Here is a 22,122-nt window from a genome sequence, read left to right as displayed (position 1 = left end):
TAGTTATTATTCGACAAATATCAACCTTTTATCATAAACTAGTTATTATTCGACAAATATCAACCTTTTATAATCATAAACTAGTTATTATTCGACAAATATCAACCTTTTATAATCATAAACTAGTTATTATTCGACTAATATCAACCTTTTATTATCATAAACTAGTTATTATTCGAAAAATATCAACCTTTTATAATCATAAACTAGTTATTATTCGACAAATATCAACCTTTTATCATAAACTAGTTATTATTTGACAAATATCAACCTTTTATCATAAACTAGTTATTATTCGACAAATATCAACCTTTTATTATCATAAACTAGTTATTATTCGACAAATATCAACCTTTTATAATCATAAACTAGTTATTATTCGACAAATATCAACCTTTTATTATCATAAACTAGTTATTATTCGACTAATATCAACCTTTTATAATCATAAACTAGTTATTATTCGACTGATATCAACCTTTTATCATCATAAACTAGTTATTATTCGACTAATATCAACCTTTTATTATCATAAACTAGTTATTATTCGACAAATATCAACCTTTTATTATCATAAACTAGTTACTATTCGACAAATATCTACCTTTTATAATCATAAACTAGTTATTATTCGACTAATATCAACCTTTTATTATCATAAACTAGTTATTATTCGACAAATATCTACCTTTTATAATCATAAACTAGTTATTATTCGACTAATATCAACCTTTTATTATCATAAACTAGTTATTATTCGACTAATATCAACCTTTTATTATCATAAACTAGTTATTATTCGACAAATATCAACCTTTTATTATCATAAACTAGTTATTATTCGACAAATATCTACCTTTTATAATCATAAACTAGTTATTATTCGACTAATATCAACCTTTTATTATCATAAACTAGTTATTATTTGACAAATATCTACCTTTTATAATCATAAACTAGTTATTATTCGACTAATATCAACCTTTTATTATCATAAACTAGTTATTATTCGACTAATATCAACCTTTTATTATCATAAACTAGTTATTATTCGACAAATATCAACCTTTTATTATCATAAACTAGTTATTATTCGACTAATATTAACCTTTTATTATCATAAACTAGTTATTATTCGACTAATATCAACCTTTTATTATCATAAACTAGTTATTATTCGACAAATATCAACCTTTTATTATCATAAACTAGTTATTATTCGACTAATATCAACCTTTTATTATCATAAACTAGTTATTATTCGACAAATATCTACCTTTTATAATCATAAACTAGTTATTATTCGACTAATATCTACCTTTTATTATCATAAACTAGTTATTATTCGACAAATATCAACCTTTTATTATCATAAACTAGTTATTATTCGACTAATATCAACCTTTTATTATCATAAACTAGTTATTATTCGACAAATATCTACCTTTTATAATCATAAACTAGTTATTATTCGACTAATATCTACCTTTTATTATCATAAACTAGTTATTATTCGACAAATATCAACCTTTTATTATCATAAACTAGTTATTATTCGACTAATATCAACCTTTTATTATCATAAACTAGTTATTATTCGACAAATATCTACCTTTTATTATCATAAACTAGTTATTATTCGACAAATATCAACCTTTTATTATCATAAACTAGTTATTATTCGACTAATATCAACCTTTTATTATCATAAACTAGTTATTATTCGACAAATATCTACCTTTTATAATCATAAACTAGTTATTATTCGACAAATATCTACCTTTTATAATCATAAACTAGTTATTATTCGACTAATATCAACCTTTTATCATAAACTAGTTATTATTCGACAAATATCTACCTTTTATAATCATAAACTAGTTATTATTCGACTAATATCAACCTTTTATTATCATAAACTAGTTATTATTCGACTAATATCAACCTTTTATTATCATAAACTAGTTATTATTCGACTAATATCAACCTTTTATTATCATAAACTAGTTATTATTCGACAAATATCTACCTTTTATAATCATAAACTAGTTATTATTCGACAAATATCAACCTTTTATTATCATAAACTAGTTATTATTCGACTAATATCAACCTTTTATTATCATAAACTAGTTATTATTCTACAAATATCTACCTTTTATAATCATAAACTAGTTATTATTCGACTAATATCAACCTTTTATCATAAACTAGTTATTATTCGACAAATATCTACCTTTTATAATCATAAACTAGTTATTATTCGACTAATATCAACCTTTTATTATCATAAACTAGTTATTATTCTACAAATATCTACCTTTTATAATCATAAACTAGTTATTATTCGACTAATATCAACCTTTTATTATCATAAACTAGTTATTATTCGACTAATATCAACCTTTTATTATCATAAACTAGTTATTATTCGACAAATATCTACCTTTTATAATCATAAACTAGTTATTATTCGACTAATATCAACCTTTTATTATCATAAACTAGTTATTATTCAACAAATATCTACCTTTTATAATCATAAACTAGTTATTATTCGACAAATATCAACCTTTTATTATCATAAACTAGTTATTATTCGACTAATATCAACCTTTTATTATCATAAACTAGTTATTATTCTACAAATATCTACCTTTTATAATCATAAACTAGTTATTATTCGACTAATATCAACCTTTTATTATCATAAACTAGTTATTATTCGACTAATATCAACCTTTTATTATCATAAACTAGTTATTATTCGACAAATATCTACCTTTTATTATCATAAACTAGTTATTATTCGACTAATATCAACCTTTTATTATCATAAACTAGTTATTATTCGACTAATATCAACCTTTTATTATCATAAACTAGTTATTATTCGACAAATATCTACCTTTTATAATCATAAACTAGTTATTATTCGACTAATATCAACCTTTTATTATCATAAACTAGTTATTATTCGACTAATATCAACCTTTTATTAATTATAAACTAGTTATTATTCGACAAATATCTACCTTTTATAATCATAAACTAGTTATTATTCGACTAATATCAACCTTTTATTATCATAAACTAGTTATTATTCGACTAATATCAACCTTTTATTATCATAAACTAGTTATTATTCGACTAATATCAACCTTTTATTAATTATAAACTAGTTATTATTCGACAAATATCTACCTTATATAATCATAAACTAGTTATTATTCGACTAATATCAACCTTTTATTATCATAAACTAGTTATTATTCGACTAATATCAATCTTTCATTATCATAAACTAGTTATTATTCGACTAATATCAATCTTTCATTATCATAAACTAGTTATTATTCGACTAATATCAACTTGTCATGATCACAAAGAGGAAAATAACTGATGAAATACAGCAGGTTTGGTTGAGTCGAGTTTATTTTCACACAAAAACATTCGTTTACGGACGGAGTCGTCGACATGTTGATTCGAGGACATTAATAAACTGTGCAAAGGTAAGAATTGTCGAGGTTCTGGTAAAACAAACAAATAAAAAGGTGCTGATAGTTCGTCTTCATCGTTTAAAAAAAGAAGATATTTTTCTCCTCAAAGCGGAGAAAGTGCAACGACTGCATGATCTAAAGTGATCAACTGGATTCCAGTTCACCGGAGGATCTAAGGGTCGGGGGTCACTGGTGAGCTGGCACCGTTAGCAGAGCCTCCTCTGACATCCGCGAGACCTCAACGTTCTGTCCAATGAAACACAGGCATGGGTGGTTGGCCAGGTGACCTTCATAACGTGGTGATACATACCTCTGGTTTCTCGCGGTGCGTGTTCACGGCCTCCACGTTCAGACTGATGGACTCGACCTTACAGCCTGAGGACGACATGACAGGTGAGGGGTCAAGAGGTCGTCGCCATGGAAGTGAATGATCACTTTTAAATATCCATGGAACTTTTTTTAAAGCATTGATTAGTCTTTTAAAAATAATTGAATACATTTATATTTGTATTGTGGAATGTTAGGTTTGTTTTTCTTTATTCAAATGTTTTACATTTCAAATACTGTATATATTATTATATTTTTTACACAGTTTGATTTTCTAATTCCATTAATTCAAAAATAAAAGTTTTAAATTCAATTTTTTTTTTTAAATCATAGTCTTTTAAATTCAATATAAAATGTTGGGATGATTGTGTCGCCAGACTAAAGCAACAGAGCGCCGAGCTCCTCGATCAAACCATCAGCCAATCGTGCGACGAGTAGACGATCATGTGACGACGCAGAAGCTCTGGTTCGATTCCAAAGCGACAGTAAAATAACAAACATTTACAACTAAATGTAAACGTTAGAGCGAGTGACTCGTCTGGTAAGATGGAACTATTATATCAACAATTTTATATTGAATTAAAAAGATTACGAATAAATGAATAGTTAATTTAGCAAATGTATTTTTGAATGACTGGAACAACAACATCAAACTATATATGTTTATATTCTTCTCAGAAGGTCGTACCGTAGGCCACCGGCGTGAGCTTCAGGACGGTGTGAAGAGCACACTTCAGGTACGGCAGCTCCTCTGCAGACACACTCGTCAGGTGATGCTCGTCAGCACAGGTGCGCGAGTCGAACTCTCACCTGCCGTCTTGTCCAGGAAGTACGCGAGGAGGCAGCGCATGACGGCCTGGTGACAGACGACCAGAACGTTCTCCTGCCGCTCCAGCTCCATGATGACCGGCTCCAGGCGCTGGACCAGGTCTTCGTACGACTGAGGAGGTCGAACAGAAGCGTTAGTATCAGCTGCACTTAACCCTTGTGTTCTCTTAGGGTCAAGGTGACCCACAGTATTACTTCACCAGAGTATTACTATCAAGCCTCACGGACAATTACTACGAAGCCTCACGGACAATTACTACACAGAATAATTCCCAAGAAGCCTCGCGGACAATTACTACGAAGCCTCGCAGACAATTACTACGAAGCCTCACGGACAATTACTACACAGAATAATTCCTACGAAGCCTCGCGGACAATTACTACGAAGCCTCGCAGACAATTACTACGAAGCCTCATGGACAATTACTACACAGAATAATTCTTACGAAGCCTCGCGGACAATTACTACGAAGCCTCGCAGACAATTACTACGAAGCCTCGCAGACAATTACTACGAAGCCTCATGGACAATTACTACACAGAATAATTCTTACGAAGCCTCGCGGACAATTACTACGAAGCCTCGCAGACAATTACTATGAAGCCTCGCAGACAATTACTACGAAGCCTCACGGACAATTACTACGAAGCCTCATGGACAATTACTACACAGAATAATTCTTACGAAGCCTCGCGGACAATTACTACGAAGCCTCGCAGACAATTACTATGAAGCCTCGCAGACAATTACTACGAAGCCTCACGGACAATTACTACACAGAATAATTATTACGAAGCCTCGCGGACAATTACTACGAAGCCTCGCAGACAATTACTATGAAGCCTCGCAGACAATTACTACGAAGCCTCGCGGACAATTACTACGAAGCCTCGCAGACAATTACTATGAAGCCTCGCAGACAATTACTACGAAGCCTCATGGACAATTACTACGAAGCCTCATGGACAATTACTACACAGAATAATTCTTACGAAGCCTCGCGGACAATTACTACGAAGCCTCGCAGACAATTACTATGAAGCCTCGCAGACAATTACTACGAAGCCTCACGGACAATTACTACACAGAATAATTATTACGAAGCCACGCGGACAATTACTACGAAGCCTTGCAGACAATTACTATGAAGCCTCGCAGACAATTACTACGAAGCCTCGCGGACAATTACTACGAAGCCTCGCAGACAATTACTATGTAGCCTCGCAGACAATTACTACGAAGCCTCATGGACAATTACTACACAGAATAATTCCTACGAAGCCTCGCGGACAATTACTATGAAGCCTCTCAGACAATTACTACGAAGCCTCACGGACAATTACTACACAGAATAATTACTACGAAGTCTCACTGACAATCACTATGAAGCCTCGCAGACAATTACTACGAAGCCGCAAAGATAAATACTACAAAGACTCGCGAGTAATACTACGAAGCCTCTTATAGTTAAGAGAAGAACAGAACAGGCTGATGAAGAACAAATACAATACTGAGGGGTTCACTGACCTCTCCTTTAGGGTACCGGTAACGATATTTGTCCTGGTCCCTCAGTGCAAACTCCAGAGGATAGTGGTCCTGGATCTCTTCGTACATCATCTCCTCACATTCTCCCTGAAGAGGAACTCGTGGTCACATGAAAACCATCTTTGATCTGAGATGCTGAGACGAGCGAGGAAACGTACTGCGTCGATCTCATTCAGAACCTTCCACTGTTCATACGGAACATTCAGAGCTTCTGCCGTCTGGATGGTCCTCTTCATCTGGCTGGTCCACACCTTCAGGTCGCTGATGCCCTGCTGCTGGATGAACTGGCTCAGCTTCTTGGCGAACTGAGGAGACCAGAGTTTTAAAGATGTTTCTACAGAGTCAACAGATCCACGAGCACCTCTTTCCCTCGAGGCGTGAGTCCGGAGTCTCCGCCGATGCAGCCCTTCACGTTCAGCTCGCTCTCGCCGTGACGACACAAGTAGATGCAGCGCGGCGTGATGTGGATGTTCATGAGGTAGTAGACGATGCGACTCTGCACGTGGTCCAGCACCCGGTTGACCAGGAAGCGCTGACCCACGTCCATGATCTTGATGTAGGAGAGATCCCTGAACGGAAGCAAGTCTTCAACGCGGCCACTCGTGAGGAAACACAAACATCTCCATCTCACCGGTCCAACACCTCGTCCAGGGTCTCGTAGGAGTTTTCATAGCACTTTATTCTCTTCATGAAATCTTCCACGGCTTCCTCCGTGTTGCAGTTGGTGTAGTCGGGACTTTCCAGCTTGACTTGCTGCAGAAACAAATGTTTGATACAAGTTCAGGTTAAACACTTTGTAGTAGAAATAATTTCTCACTTTAACGTCACAATTTTTTTCCTCCAAACTCATTGCATATCGGGTGTTATCCCTTTTACTAATGGTGACCTAATCAGCTCCCGTAATGCTTGGCCGCCCAGTCAACAAAAAAAAGCCTTTGATAACTTTTGACACAACAATATAAAGCATAACTTTAATACTGTAATGTAGCGAACATTAGATATAGAATATTATTGATCCGTCAGGTGGTCTCCTTCGGGAGATTGTTGGTATGTTATTGTTGAATTGTTGTCATCAATCAGCCATCACTAAATCCAACTGTGTGTGTAGAAAGGCATCATGGGAGTTCACTTTTTTGTTGGCATCATAAATAAGGTACGTGGTAATTAGAGTCTGGCACTAAGTCTAGTTCTGTGGTAGAAGTTTATTTGTTGCTCAAATAAATCACATGTTTGTAACAGAGACAACAAACTGTAGTGTCATACAATGTCATATCATGATGCAACACTAATAGACTCAGGGACTCGTGATATTTGATTTTACGATTCTGAATTTTGGGGGCAGGAGTGAAGCGAAAGTATAAAGTATCATGACATTATATTCTATGTTAATCTTTGTATCCTCTGTCTTTGATCTATGTTCTTTATCTTTAGACTTAGATTCTGTCATCTTGTACTTTCTTTTTGTAGAAACTTTGTTCATGTTCTTATTTTTTTAATGAATTTTCGTCTGTATTGCTGTGTGTAATTAGAACAACAATTTCCTGAAGGAGATCAATAAAGTTCTATCTATGATCTCACTGTGAAAGATGAATTGTCTTGAGTTTTACGAGTTAATTTTAATCATTTAATGTGAAGATTTGAAAGTTTGACAAGTCAGTATTGTTCACAGGAGTTTTCTAAACACAAATTAACGTAAAAACTACGGCTGCACGATATTGTAAATATGTGCGATATTCGATATTGGTATTGAGATATCGATATTAATGCGATATTTTTTCTTTCAAGGCAGAGAGGAGCTGCGGGCGCGTCGTGATGTCATCAAATCAATAATAAATCCTTGTACACGCACACATAACACTTTATAAATGACGCTAACAACTTAGCTCGTTAGCATACGGTGAAGACGCACACATAACACTTTATAAATGACGCTAACAACTTAGTTGTTAGCATACGGTGAAGACGCACACATAACACTTTATAAATGACGCTAACAACTTAGCTCGTTAGCATACGGTGAAGACGCACACATAACACTTTATAAATGACGCTAACAACTTAGCTCGTTAGCATACGGTGAAGACGCACACATAACACTTTATAAATGACGCTAACAACTTAGCTCGTTAGCATACGGTGAAGACGGACAGGTTTGTTTGGAAGTTCACGATCTTCTAAGAAAACAACTGAGACGAGATGAAAAGTTCTTACGATGTTGCTTTAACAAAGGAGGTTGAAAGAGACGAGTGACTGGATCACTAGTGTTTGACTAGATCATAAGTTAGTATTACTTCACTGGATCACTAGTGTTTGACTAGATCATAAGTTAGTATTACTTCACTGGATCACTAGTGTTTGACTAGATCATAAGTTAGTATTACTTCACTGGATCACTAGTGTTTGACTAGATCATAAGTTAGTATTACTTCACTGGATCACTAGTGTTTGACTAGATCATAAGTTAGTATTACTTCACTGGATCACTAGTGTTTGACTAGATCATAAGTTAGTATTACTTCCGTGTATATACTGAGCTAAGTCAGCGCCGGCAAGGGTGTCGCCATAGCAATCGAGCCTAACAAGCTGCACAGTTCACAGACAGACGGAGACGTAAACAACAACGAGACATAGAAGTACAAATTGACAACTTTACAGAAAGTGACAATGATTGATTGAAGAAATGTTTGATTTAAACAATCCTTTTTTTAAATTATCGCACCTTTTCCATGCATACCGCATGTGCAAATATCGCGATATCGATATTTTTTTGATATATCGTGCCGCCCTAGTAATAACTAATCAATTTTATTATAATTCGGACCTATTTAAGATCAATTAATGTTTAATCTTTTCTTTTGAACAGCTGTAATAAAGTTACTAGTTTCACGTGCAGCAAACTCACCACAATGTTTCCTTTGATGACGTCTGGATCTTCACACACAGACTCCACAAAGAAAACCTGAAGAAGGATCAGAATATATTCAATATTTACGGTTAATATCTATAACAAGGCAAGTTACCTTGAATCCGTTCTGCTCAGCAAACTGGATGATAGTTTCTCTCCTCTCTCTGGTGGTGTTTGTGGCATCGAAGACCTTTTTTTTAACAACAGAATCATTCTTGTTAAATCTGCGTCTCATGACCGACACATGACTGTCAATCACTCGCGACATACCGCGACCTGACCGCCTTCCTCCGTGAGGTACTGTCGGACATCGTTGAGCGCCGCTGAGGCACACTGTCTGTGGAGAGATGACTTTAATGATGTTTTCTTCTTGTGTATTTGTAATGTTGTCGAGTACCTTCTGATCTTCAATCCTTCTTCATTGTCTGGACGGAAGAACTCAAAGGACTTGTAGATCTTCACAAACTCTCGCCTGTACTGCCCGACGTTGAACTCTGCACGAGAAAGAATTCCAGGGTCAAGGATTGTTGTGTCTCCGTGGGAAGATAAAGCGCGACAAACCTCTGGTGGGAACTCCGATCCAGTTGAGGTAGCGGGTCAACTTTTTGGAGATGTAAGTCTTCCCTCTGGCCGGGAGGCCCACGGTCACGATCAGGGTCGGACAGTTGGTCATACACACTGCGACGAGAGGTCAGATTTGTGTTAGAACTCACAACACAACATGTGAAACACAAAAGGGTCTGAGATAGTGTTGGTACAGACGACTGGGTCAGAGTTTACAACCTTTTCACTTCAAGCATGAATTCTCTGGGGAACATAAAAACTAGCGTCGCACAAAAACATTGACACATGATATTACTTAATATTATTTACGCAAGAAAGTGGCTTATGATTACAATTTTTATTTATGACTGAGGATGAGAGGATACAGTGAGTCAACACCACAGTCCAGTACTGGACAATACTACACATATATACTTGTTACTACACTATCACAACACCACAGTCCAGTACTGGACAATACTACACATATATACTTGTTACTACACTATCACAACACCAGAGTCAAGTACTGGACAATACTACACATATATACTTGTTACTACACTATCACAACACCAGACTCAAGTACTGGACAATACTACACATATATACTTGTTACTACACTATCACAACACCAGAGTCAAGTACTGGACAATACTACACATATATACTTGTTACTACACTATCACAACACCAGACTCAAGTACTGGACAATACTACACATATATACTTGTTACTACACTATCACAACACCAGAGTCAAGTACTGGACAATACTACACATATATACTTGTTACTACTGTATCACAATATATCGTATCGTTGACACTGTATCATGATACAAATCGTATCAACTGATTCTTGTCAATACACACTCCTATACTATACACTTTTGGATGAATAGCATTTACATTTTTAACGTTTTCTTATGCGTAACGCGTATCTTTGCAGCTTGATAACTTTAGATACCATTTCCTCAAACTTAAGATAATATTTTAACATGAATATGCTGTAAATGTTCTCTTCAGGAAGAGAGTGTTTGGTAAAACCCTTCAGCTTTAAACAAATACTTTACGTAACAAGTGGAAACATAAATATGCGCATTATTTGAAGCTAGTTGAAGTAGCAACAGCGATGCTAACGCTCTGTAGCTCCTGTTGACGCCACGTCGTCATACCGACCCTTCCTGTGAGAAATGTGCTTCTCCGGGAGACCGTTTTTACACGGCATCCAGATCTTCTTCAGCGGGTTCTGCGTGAGTTCCCGCGGCTTCGACGGCGTCTTCGCCTCCATGCCGAGCGGAGGAGGACGGCTGGCGGCGCAGCTGAGCCTCGCCGGGATGATGCTGAAGGTGACCGGTGTCTAGAGGCTGAGTCACGTGGTCGCTCACGCGGGACACAAACTGACCGTAAACACCGCTGTAGGCGCGCAGCGGAATTGTTTTGAGGCATGCGCAGCCAGAAAAGACAATCGATTATTTTCAAACGTTCAACTTAAAATACTGAATTATTGTTCATAAATATTTAGTAAATATAAAAATAAATTAAAAAAAAGTTATAAACAAAAATAAATAACACGAAACATATTTTCGAATTTTTCGAGCTTTTATATCAAATGTTTTCTTGAAATGTCAAACATTTGACCTAAAGGTCAAAGTTACTCTCATAACCAGTGTCAGTCTGAGAATATTATTAGATTATTTAGACACTATGCGTCAAACCCGAGGCCAAATCCAGACCCACCATTTTTATGTAGATTGAAAAATATTTAATAATATTTTGTTGGTCAAAACGATAATTGAAATGTAAAATAAAGTGTATTAAAAGAAGATCTCAAGTGTGTATTTATTCAAGCTTTTCCCATCAAAGTAAGTTAAGATCGTACTTAAACTTCACTTTTAAAACCCTATTGTAGTCAGACTGTAGACGAACCACAGAAATGCTTTATGCTAAAATCAAGTAATAAAAATCAAGATTGAAATTATTTTCTCTATATTTTCTTTTAAATGAGGGTAAAATACCTATTTTAATGCGCAGAAAATGTGTTTGTTCTCTAGTCTTTTAGACATAACCAGGATAACAAACTATGTCTTTATCATCATTTAAATGCAGCAAAAACTAACAGTAAACTTCATAAAGACACATTTTTAATACAGACTTTATTAGTATGTTGTTGGTACCATTACTTCTTATCTGTGTAGTGATTATTCTGATGCAAATATAAATACCCGGTCATAAAATATGTATCTATTAAAAATTTACCTTTTATATTTAAACAATCAATCAACCACTAGAGAGATAACTTTTAACTTTTAATTATTTATAAAGTTAGAATGAACTGAAAGGTTTGATTTGTTGTGATTCATTAAAACAATTTCCCGAAGGAGACCTCCTGAGGGATCAATAAAGTTTTACCTTACCTTACCTTACCTTACAATATTCATTGTGTAAAAAAACACAACAAAAAACTATTAAAATAATATTTATACATTTATTCATTCATTTATTATTCCACTCTTTACATGTTATTTTATGTTTCCATCACAAAAAATTTAAATAAAAGTTTTTTGATTCTACAACATTTGGAAGGATTAGACGTGATCCTGCAGTACCTCTTCCATCCACTTGAGGTCACGATAAACACACGTCAACTCCGAGCACGTGAAAGATGACGTCACTTCTCAAAAAGACAAAAGATAAAATACTTCTTTGTATCTCACTGAGCATCTCAGAGGTTTGTATCATTTCATCTTTATTTCTTTTCATCTTTTAAATCGCAATAATGCTCACATATGTATTACAATAATTTAACAACACGAGCGACACAAGAACCGAAGTTTGGACTCAAAGAGACCAGAACGAGGATGAAACAAGTATATTTAAACAATACTTCTTCCGGCTTCCTTTTCAAAAACTGCATCTGATTTAAAAACCGCTACTAATTAAACACGTTCAGTTTCGTCCTGTCTGTCACTCAACGCTCGAGGCTGTTCTGAGCAACACTGACGTTTTATTTACCAGGAAGTTTTGATGCAACGAGTCATGAATCACGTAATTCACTGTACTTTACACCTGGTTTACTGTGGACTGAGGACGAGAGGATACAGTGAGTCCAGCAGCTTTTAAAGCTGATGTTTGGACATATTTTGGTTTGAAAACAAATGAAAGTAGTAACGACTTCGTCAAGAGTCATGTGGTCTGTAAATACTACAACACCAGAGTCAAGTACTAGACAATAACACACATATATATATACTTGTTACTACACTCTCACAACACCAGAGTCAAGTAAGTAAGTAAGTCATTTTTATTTGTATAGCGCTTTTCAGACCAGGGTCTGGACAATACTACACATATATACCTTTTACTACACTATCACAACACCAGAGTCAAGTACTGGACAATACTACACATATATACCTTTTACTACACTATCACAACACCAGAGTCAAGTACTGGACAATACTACACATATATACTTGTTACTACACTATCACAACACCAGAGTCAAGTACTGGACAATACTAAACATATATCCTTGTTACTACTCTATCACAACACCAGAGTCAAGTACTGGACAATACTACACATATATACTTGTTAGTACACTATCACAACACCAGAGTCAAGTACTGGACAATACTACACATATATACTTGTTACTACACTATCACAACACCAGAGTCAAGTACTGGACAATACTAAACATATATCCTTGTTACTACTCTATCACAACACCAGAGTCAAGTACTGGACAATACTACACATATATACTTGTTACTACACTATCTCAACACCAGAGTCAAGTACTGGACAATACTACACATATATACTTGTTACTACACTATCACAACACCAGAGTCAAGTACTGGACAATACTACACATATATACTTGTTACTACACTATCACAACACCAGAGTCAAGTACTGGACAATACTACACATATATACTTGTTACTACACTATCACAACACCAGAGTCAAGTACTGGACAATACTACACATATATACTTGTTACTACACTATCACAACACTAGAGTCAAGTACTGGACAATACTACACATATATACTTGTTACTACACTATCACAACACTAGAGTCTAGTACTGGACAATACTACACATATATACTTGTTACTACACTATCACAACACCAGAGTCAAGTACTGGACAATACTACACATACATACTTGTTACTACACTATCACAACACTAGAGTCAAGTGCTGGACAATACTACACATATATACTTGTTACTACACTATCACAACACCAGAGTCAAGTGCTGGACAATACTACACATATATACTTGTTACTACACTATCACAACACCAGAGTCAAGTGCTGGACAATACTACTACTAGGTGACACTATTGTCCTGCAACTACAAAGACAGTCACTGATGACGTTGTGTTGAGTTCAGTCACTACTGTCTATCCTCAGATACGCCACAGTTCATTGTTTCTCGGTGTTATGTGTGTAATTAACGTGTGTTTAGCTAATGTTGTTAGCATTGATCTCCAACACATTACAAAAGTAAGTGGTTTCTTCTCCGTGAACATCTTCCTCCTGCTTTACGTTCAGAACCAGCATTAACTAGTTTAACTCACGCAGATATGGGTCGACCTGGTTTATCTTCCGATGGACAATCAATGGTTCTCACGTGAAAAAGGATGAAACAAACACATTCTTAGAGCTGACCTTTGACCTACATCTGAGTCACTTTTCTAATGAGCTCTGGATCTTCTGGTCCAACAAAAGAATCCATGTCAGGATCTGGATCTCCACGAATACATGACACACTGACTCTCGACACTCGCGGCCTGGAGAGAACATTCCTGCAGATCCTCGTGCGACAAGAAGAAGAAACACAAACACAAGGTGCAGACGACACTTAGAAGAATAATAATAGATCATAATAATAGATAATAACAGATAATAATAGATAAGAGAGAAGAATAGAGTCGGCGGCGACACAACAGGAGCAGCCAGACGTGAATGTGATCTAAAATAAGCTCGTTGTTATTTAGGTGAAAGGTCTCGCTGACTCTGTTGTTTACGTCCTCACACACACATGCTGACACACACACAGATGCTGACGCACACACAGATGCTGACGCACACACACAGACACACACTCACACACACAGGTGGATCTTACCTGTCTGGTTCTGTCTGCCTCTGCTGGAGCCTCTCATCTCAGACTCTGAAGCTTCTCATCCACGACTGAGGGACTGAAGACCTGCAGCAGCAGAGAGTCATAGCTGGACTCAAGCTACCTGCCCCCCCCACACTCTACACCACACCCACCTGCCCCCCCACACTCTACACCACACCCACCTGCCCCCCCCACACTCTACACCACACCCACCTGCCCCCCCCACACTCTACACCACACCCACCTGCCCCCCCACACTCTACACCACACCCACCTGCCCCCCCCACACTCTACACCACACCTGCCCCCCCCCACACTCTACACCACACCCACCTGCCCCCCCCCACACTCTACACCACACCCACCTGCCCCCCCCCACACTCTACACCACACCTGCCCCCCCCACACTCTACACCACACCTGCCCCCCCCACACTCTACACCACACCTGCCCCCCCCACACTCTACACCACACCTGCCCCCCCCACACCTTTTACTTCAAATTAAAACATACAAAAATTGTCACAAGACTCACATGTTTCTGATGTATATCAAGTATTTCTTAGTTTAATCATTTATTTGTAGTTTCTTATCTAAACTCTTATTTTTACTTCAGTATTTCGATGATTGTTTTCAATATATTCCAGTTTATTGATGATAAAACTCACACAAATATATATTTAGCTTCGGATCTTAAAGTCGTTCTTTCCTGACGACAAGTTTTCAAGCTTCAGTCGAACCTGTGCGACGAGTTTTAGGAACTTTTGAAATGTTTTGATTGAGATCATGTTTGTGTTTCTCCAGACGAGAGAATATAAACAGATCTTTAGCAAACAAACACTAAATCATTATAAAAAAACTGATGAAACGACACTAAACAAAATTAAATAGTTACAGAGATTTGTTTCTTTATTATTCCATCAAAGTTCATTTCATTAAATAACGTTTTCTTCAATAAAAAAGATTCTTTAATTAAATATTTCAATAAAAAAAAGTTTCTTCAATAAAATAAAGTTTCTTCAATAAAATAAAGTAGCTTAATAAAGGTTTTTAAAAAAACTGATTTACTTAGAAGAAAATATATTTTTTAATTTAAAACGTTTCTTCATTTAAAAATAAAAAATAAATGTTCCTTTAGTAAAAATTACTATTACAATTATTGCTTTAATTAAAAGAAAAAGAAAAATGCTTAAATAAAAAAAAAGTTTCAATAAATGTTTTTTTTTTATGAACAAAGAAACTTTTTTAAACGTCAAACTAAAGATCAAATCATCAACTAGAAACAAAATTCTATATAATTGATTTATTTTAAATTTCCGTCGAGATATGAAATCAAAACTCAAACATGTGAGACGAGACTCTTGAATAATCAGGAAATAAAAGCGATTTTTGCAACAACGTGCAACGGTTTCCTCGTCAAACAACGTTATCCAGAGTTTAGGCCAGACACAAAGAAAGGTCAAAGGTCAGAGAAAAGTGGCAGCTGTGTGTGTCTAATCTGGTCGACACGTCTCATGCAACACAAACACCGCACACGTCTGTGGACACAACACAACCCGTGACCTTTGTCCGTCTCACACCTGACGGAGGTGAAGAGAGAGAGAGAGAGAGAGAGAGATGAAGAGAGAGAGAGAAATGAAGAGAGAGAGAGAGAGAGAGAGAGAGAGATGAAGAGAGAGAGAGAGAAATGAAGAGAGAGAGAAGAGTGAGAGAAGCGAAGGATCTTCCTGAAGGACGACATGGAAACTCACCCGTGACCGTGTCCCGCACAAACACGCGGCGTCACATTCCAGAACATGGAGGCGATGGTCACGCTTCGACCTCTTGACCAGAGCTGGCGTCACATTTATACACTTGAAATACACCTGATGCTGTTGATGACATGTTTTTAAATCTTATACCATGTCATCATTTCAAGAGTAGCAGGCGTGGAGCTGTCAATCAGAGGCCAGGTGTCAATCAGAGGCCTGGTGTCAATCAGAGGTCAGCTGTCAATCAGAGGTCCGGTGTCAATCAGAGGTCAGATGTCAATCAGAGGTCAGGTGTCAATCAGAGGTCAGATGTCAATCAGAGATCAGGTGTCAATCAGAGGCCAGGTGTCAATCAGAGGTCAGGTGTCAATCAGATGCCAGGTGTCAATCAGAGGTCAGGTGTCAATCAGAGGTCAGCTGTCAATCAGAGGCCAGGTGTCAATCAGAGGCCAGGTGTCAATCAGAGGTCAGCTGTCAATCAGAGGCCAGGTGTCAATCAGAGGCCAGGTGTCAATCAGAGGTCAGGTGTCAATCAGATGCCAGGTGTCAATCAGAGGCCAGGTGTCAATCAGAGGTCAGCTGTCAATCAGAGGCCAGGTGTCAATCAGAGGCCAGGTGTCAATCAGAGGTCAGCTGTCAATCAGAGGCCAGGTGTCAATCAGAGGCCAGGTGTCAATCAGAGGCAAGGTGTCAATCAGAGGTCAGGTGTCAATCAGAGGCCAGGTGTCAATCAGAGGTCAGCTGTCAATCAGAGGCCAGGTGTCAATCAGAGGCCAGGTGTCAATCAGAGGCCAGGTGTCAATCAGAGGTCAGGTGTCAATCAGAGGCCAGGTGTCAATCAGAGGTCCGGTGTCAATCAGAGGTCAGGTGTCAATCAGAGGTCAGCTGTCAATCGGAGGTCAGGTGTCAATCAGAGGTCAGATGTCAATCAGAGATCAGGTGTCAATCAGAGGTCAGGTGTCAATCAGAGATCAGGTGTCAATCAGAGGTCTGGTGTCAATCAGAGGTTAGATGTCAATCAGAGGTCAGATGTCAATCAGAGGTCAGGTGTCAATCAGAGATCAGGTGTCAATCAGAGGTCAGGTGTCAATCAGAGGTCAGATGTCAATCAGAGGTCAGGTGTCAATCAGAGGTCAGATGTCAATCAGAGGTCAGATGTCAATCAGAGGTCAGGTGTCAATCAGAGGTCAGATGTCAATCAGAGGTCAGGTGTCAATCAGAGGTCAGGTGTCAATCAGAGGTCAGATGTCAATCAGAGGTCAGGTGTCAATCAGAGGTCAGATGTCAATCAGAGGTCAGATGTCAGTCAGAGGTCAGGTGTCAATCAGAGGTCAGATGTCAATCAGAGGTCAGGTGTCAATCAGAGGTCAGATGTCAATCAGAGGTCAGATGTCAGTCAGAGGTCAGATGTCAGTCAGAGGTCAGGTGTCAATCAGAGGTCAGGTGTCAATCAGAGGTCAGGTGTCAATCAGAGATCAGGTGTCAATCAGAGGTCAGGTGTCAATCAGAGGGCAGATGTCAAAACCTGTCACAGACAAATGATGGTTTCCTTGACAACCGTGTGAGGAATGTCCATTCAGTCACTAAATGTCGCTTTCGTGCAAAATATTTCGCTGTAAAACCTTCAAAGGAGTTAAATTTAACGACGTGTTTATTTGATCTTCATAGAGTGAAAAACAAGTGGCGTCAGGAGTGGGATGACGAGTCGTGACAGATGACGAGTCGTGACAGATGACGAGTCGTGACAGATGACGAGTCGTGACAGATGACGAGTCGTGACAGATGACGAGTCGTGACAGATGACGAGTCGTGACAGATGACGAGTCGTGACAGATGACGAGTCGTGACAGATGACGAGTCGTGACAGATGACGAGTCGTGACAGATGACGAGCGTCTGAATCACTTCACGTTTCATCAGAGAAACAAGTCGTTGATCCACAAATGTTGAAACTTTGAATTGATCAACTTTATTTTACCGATGTTTCAATATTGAATTTAAAAGTTGAAATAAAAAAACGATTGAATTTATGTTTTTCTGAATAATTGGAATTAAAATGTCAAACTCTATGATTGATTGTTGAAAATCAATCATTAAAAACACAAAACATATAAAAATGATTGAATTCAACAACAAAGAAACTTTGAAAATAGAAATGATGGAAATTTTATTATAAAAAATTAAATGTTTAAAAAAACGTGAAACTTTGAAAACGTACAATATTTAAAATTAAATTAAACAATTATTTTAAAATATAGAAATGATTAAATAAAAATAAAAAATCAATGCAAACTGAACAAAAAAATAAAAAATCAACATTTCAATAAAAAAAACAAGTTTCATTCATTCATTCATTTTTTACGCTTTATCCCTTATAGGGGTCGCGGGGTCACTGGAGTCTATCCCAGTTTCATAGGGCGAGAGGCAGGGGACACCCTGGACAGGAAGCCAGTCTGTCTCAGGACACACACAGACACACAACCATTCACACACACACTCATACCTACGGACAGTTTCCTCAAGTTCTCAATCAACCTCCGTTTGTTTTTGGACTGTGGGAGGAAACCGGAGTGTCCGGAGTAAACCCACGTAAACACGGAGAGAACATACTAACTACACACAGAAAGATCACAGGTTGGCCTGATATATATGTATATCAGTTAATAAGTATCAGTGTCATCAGAATATTGAGGAATTGAATTCAACATTCATAAATGTTGACACAGAAAAAGGTTGCTGGTTCAGTTCCAGGCCAACCTGTGTGTAGTTAGTATGTTCTCTCCGTGTTTACGTGGGTTTACTCCGGACACTCCGGTTTCCTATATATATATATATATATATATATATATATATATATATATATATATATATATGTATATATAATTATATATATATATATAATGTTATATATATGTATATATAACATTATATATATATATATATGTCATTAAATAAGTATCAGTGTCATATATATATATATTAGATATATTAGATTAGATATTAGATTAGTTCTATTAGAAAGTTGAGAACATTTTGAATCTCTGTTCATTGTGTGTTTACACAAATAAAAAGGTCACACGAGGAAACTTCTGACTGACTTTTAAAAGATAAAAAACATCTTAAAAATCATTTTCCGGTTCATTCTTTCGATACGTTTGATGGAAAAGAACGGATGACGTTGAGCAACATTCTTGTGAAAACCTTCAGTGATGAAGTCGTCGTTCAGGTCTGGACTCTATAGCTGCGCTGCTCTCAAGACTCTTGATAACAATCATAATAATCATAATAATCATAATACTTGGTTTTATATAGTTTTACAAAGACACAGAACAAGAAGGATACAGAGGGACAATACAGTACATACAATACACACATGTATACACACATGTATACACACACGTATACACACATGTATACACACATGTATACACACGTATACACACATGTATACACACATGTATACACACATGTATACACACATGTATACACACATGTATACACACATGTATACACACATGTATACACACATGTATACACACATGTATACACACACGTATACACACATGTATACACACATGTATACACACATGTATACACACATGTATACACACATGTATACACACATGTATACACACATGTATACACACATGTATACACACACGTATACACACATGTATACACACATGTATACACACATGTATACACACATGTATACACACATGTATACACATGTATACACACACGTATACACACATGTATACACACATGTATACACACACGTATACACACACGTATACACACATGTATACACACATGTATACACACATGTATACACATGTATACACACACGTATACACACATGTATACACACATGTATACACACATGTATACACACATGTATACACGTGTATACACACACGTATACACACATGTATACACACATGTATACACACATGTATACACACATGTATACACACATGTATACACACATGTATACACACATGTATACACACATGTATACACACATGTATACACACATGTATACACACATGTATACACACATGTATACACACATGTATATACATGTATACACACATGTATACACACATGTATACACACGTATACAGACAGATATGCAAAAAGAACAATACAAATAGAGATAAGAGGGCAGATTGCTCTTCAGCACTGAAGGTAAACATGGATGTGGGTCACGATCGACCCGTATTTCCAGACCTGGAGATGATGCTGTAAACACTGAGGACCACGTGATGGAAACGAGGGGAAAGTTCTTCACTCATGACTCGACATACTAGACCTTATCGAGTGAAGGTCGAGCGTCTCTTCATCACAGCTATATTGGTCCAATTGTATCACTGCCTGAGACACACACACACACACACACACTCACACACACCCTCACACACACACAACACTCACACACACACACACACGCACGCACACACACACACACACACGCACGCACACACACCCTCACACACACACACTCACACTCACACACCCTCACACATACACAACACTCACACACACACACACACACACACACACACACTCACACACACACACACACACACACACTCACACACACACACCCTCACACCCTCACACACACAACACTCACACACACACACACACACACTCACACACACACACACTCACACACACACACCCTCACACCCCCACACACACACACACTCACACACGTGTGAATACATGTCAGTGTCAAAGGTCGAATTTGTTTTCATTGAATAACAGAATAAACAAATAAACATCTTTAAAATCAACAATGTTTTTTTTTTAACACAGTTTTATATACTTATGCTAATGATTACATTTTGGAATCTGGGAAAATGAATTTAAGTACTTGACTCTGGTGTTGTGATAGTGTAGTAACAAGTATATATGTGTAGTATTGTCCAGTACTTGACTCTGGTGTTGTGATAGTGTAGTAACAAGTATATATGTGTAGTATTGTCCAGTACTTGACTCTGGTGTTGTGATAGTGTAGTAACAAGTATATATGTGTAGTATTGTCCAGTACTTGACTCTGGTGTTGTGATAGTGTAGTAACAAGTATATATGTGTAGTATTGTCCAGTACTTGACTCTGGTGTTGTGATAGTGTAGTAACAAGTATATATGTGTAGTATTGACCAGTACTTGACTCTGGTGTTGTGATAGTGTAGTAACAAGTATATATGTGTAGTATTGTCCAGTACTTGACTCTGGTGTTGTGATAGTGTAGTAACAAGTATATATGTGTAGTATTGTCCAGTACTTGCCTCTGGTGTTGTGATAGTGTAGTAACAAGTATATATGTGTAGTATTGTCCAGTACTTGACTCTGGTGTTGTGATAGTGTAGTAACAAGTATATATGTGTAGTATTGTCCAGTACTTGACTCTGGTGTTGTGATAGTGTAGTAACAAGTATATATGTGTAGTATTGTCCAGTACTTGACTCTAGTGTTGTGATAGTGTAGTAACAAGTATATATGTGTAGTATTGTCCAGTACTTGACTCTGGTGTTGTGATAGTGTAGTAACAAGTATATATG

The 22,122-nt window shown here is 36.9% G+C and overlaps 1 protein-coding gene across 2 annotated transcripts; it reads right to left on the bottom strand.

The window, feature by feature from the left end:
* Positions 1-3,403: 3,403 nt before the first annotated feature.
* LOC148069862 (6-phosphofructo-2-kinase/fructose-2,6-bisphosphatase 4-like) lies at positions 3,404-14,932 on the bottom strand. 2 transcript variants are annotated; one of them, XM_087800456.1, is made up of 14 exons: positions 14,805-14,932; positions 9,668-9,784; positions 9,504-9,600; positions 9,377-9,443; positions 9,222-9,296; positions 9,104-9,160; positions 6,833-6,954; positions 6,563-6,770; positions 6,360-6,506; positions 6,184-6,288; positions 4,638-4,767; positions 4,516-4,578; positions 3,811-3,875; positions 3,404-3,746 (listed from the first exon to the last, which is right to left on the bottom strand). In XM_087800456.1, exons 1-14 carry the CDS (start codon positions 14,839-14,841, stop codon positions 3,687-3,689), a joined length of 1,350 nt encoding a protein of 449 aa, XP_087656582.1. In that variant the 5' UTR covers positions 14,842-14,932; the 3' UTR covers positions 3,404-3,686. The 2 variants fall into 2 exon arrangements, with proteins under 2 accessions (XP_087656582.1, XP_087656581.1); XM_087800455.1 differs by lacking the exon at positions 14,805-14,932 and adding an exon at positions 10,830-10,989.
* Between the last annotated feature and the right edge of the window lie 7,190 nt (positions 14,933-22,122).

The sequence above is a fragment of the Callionymus lyra genome, chromosome 10, assembly GCF_982586985.1.
Source record: "Callionymus lyra chromosome 10, fCalLyr1.hap1.1, whole genome shotgun sequence".
NCBI classification, from domain to species: domain Eukaryota; kingdom Metazoa; phylum Chordata; class Actinopteri; order Syngnathiformes; family Callionymidae; genus Callionymus; species Callionymus lyra.
This window is presented reverse-complemented; position numbering and strand designations above follow the sequence as displayed.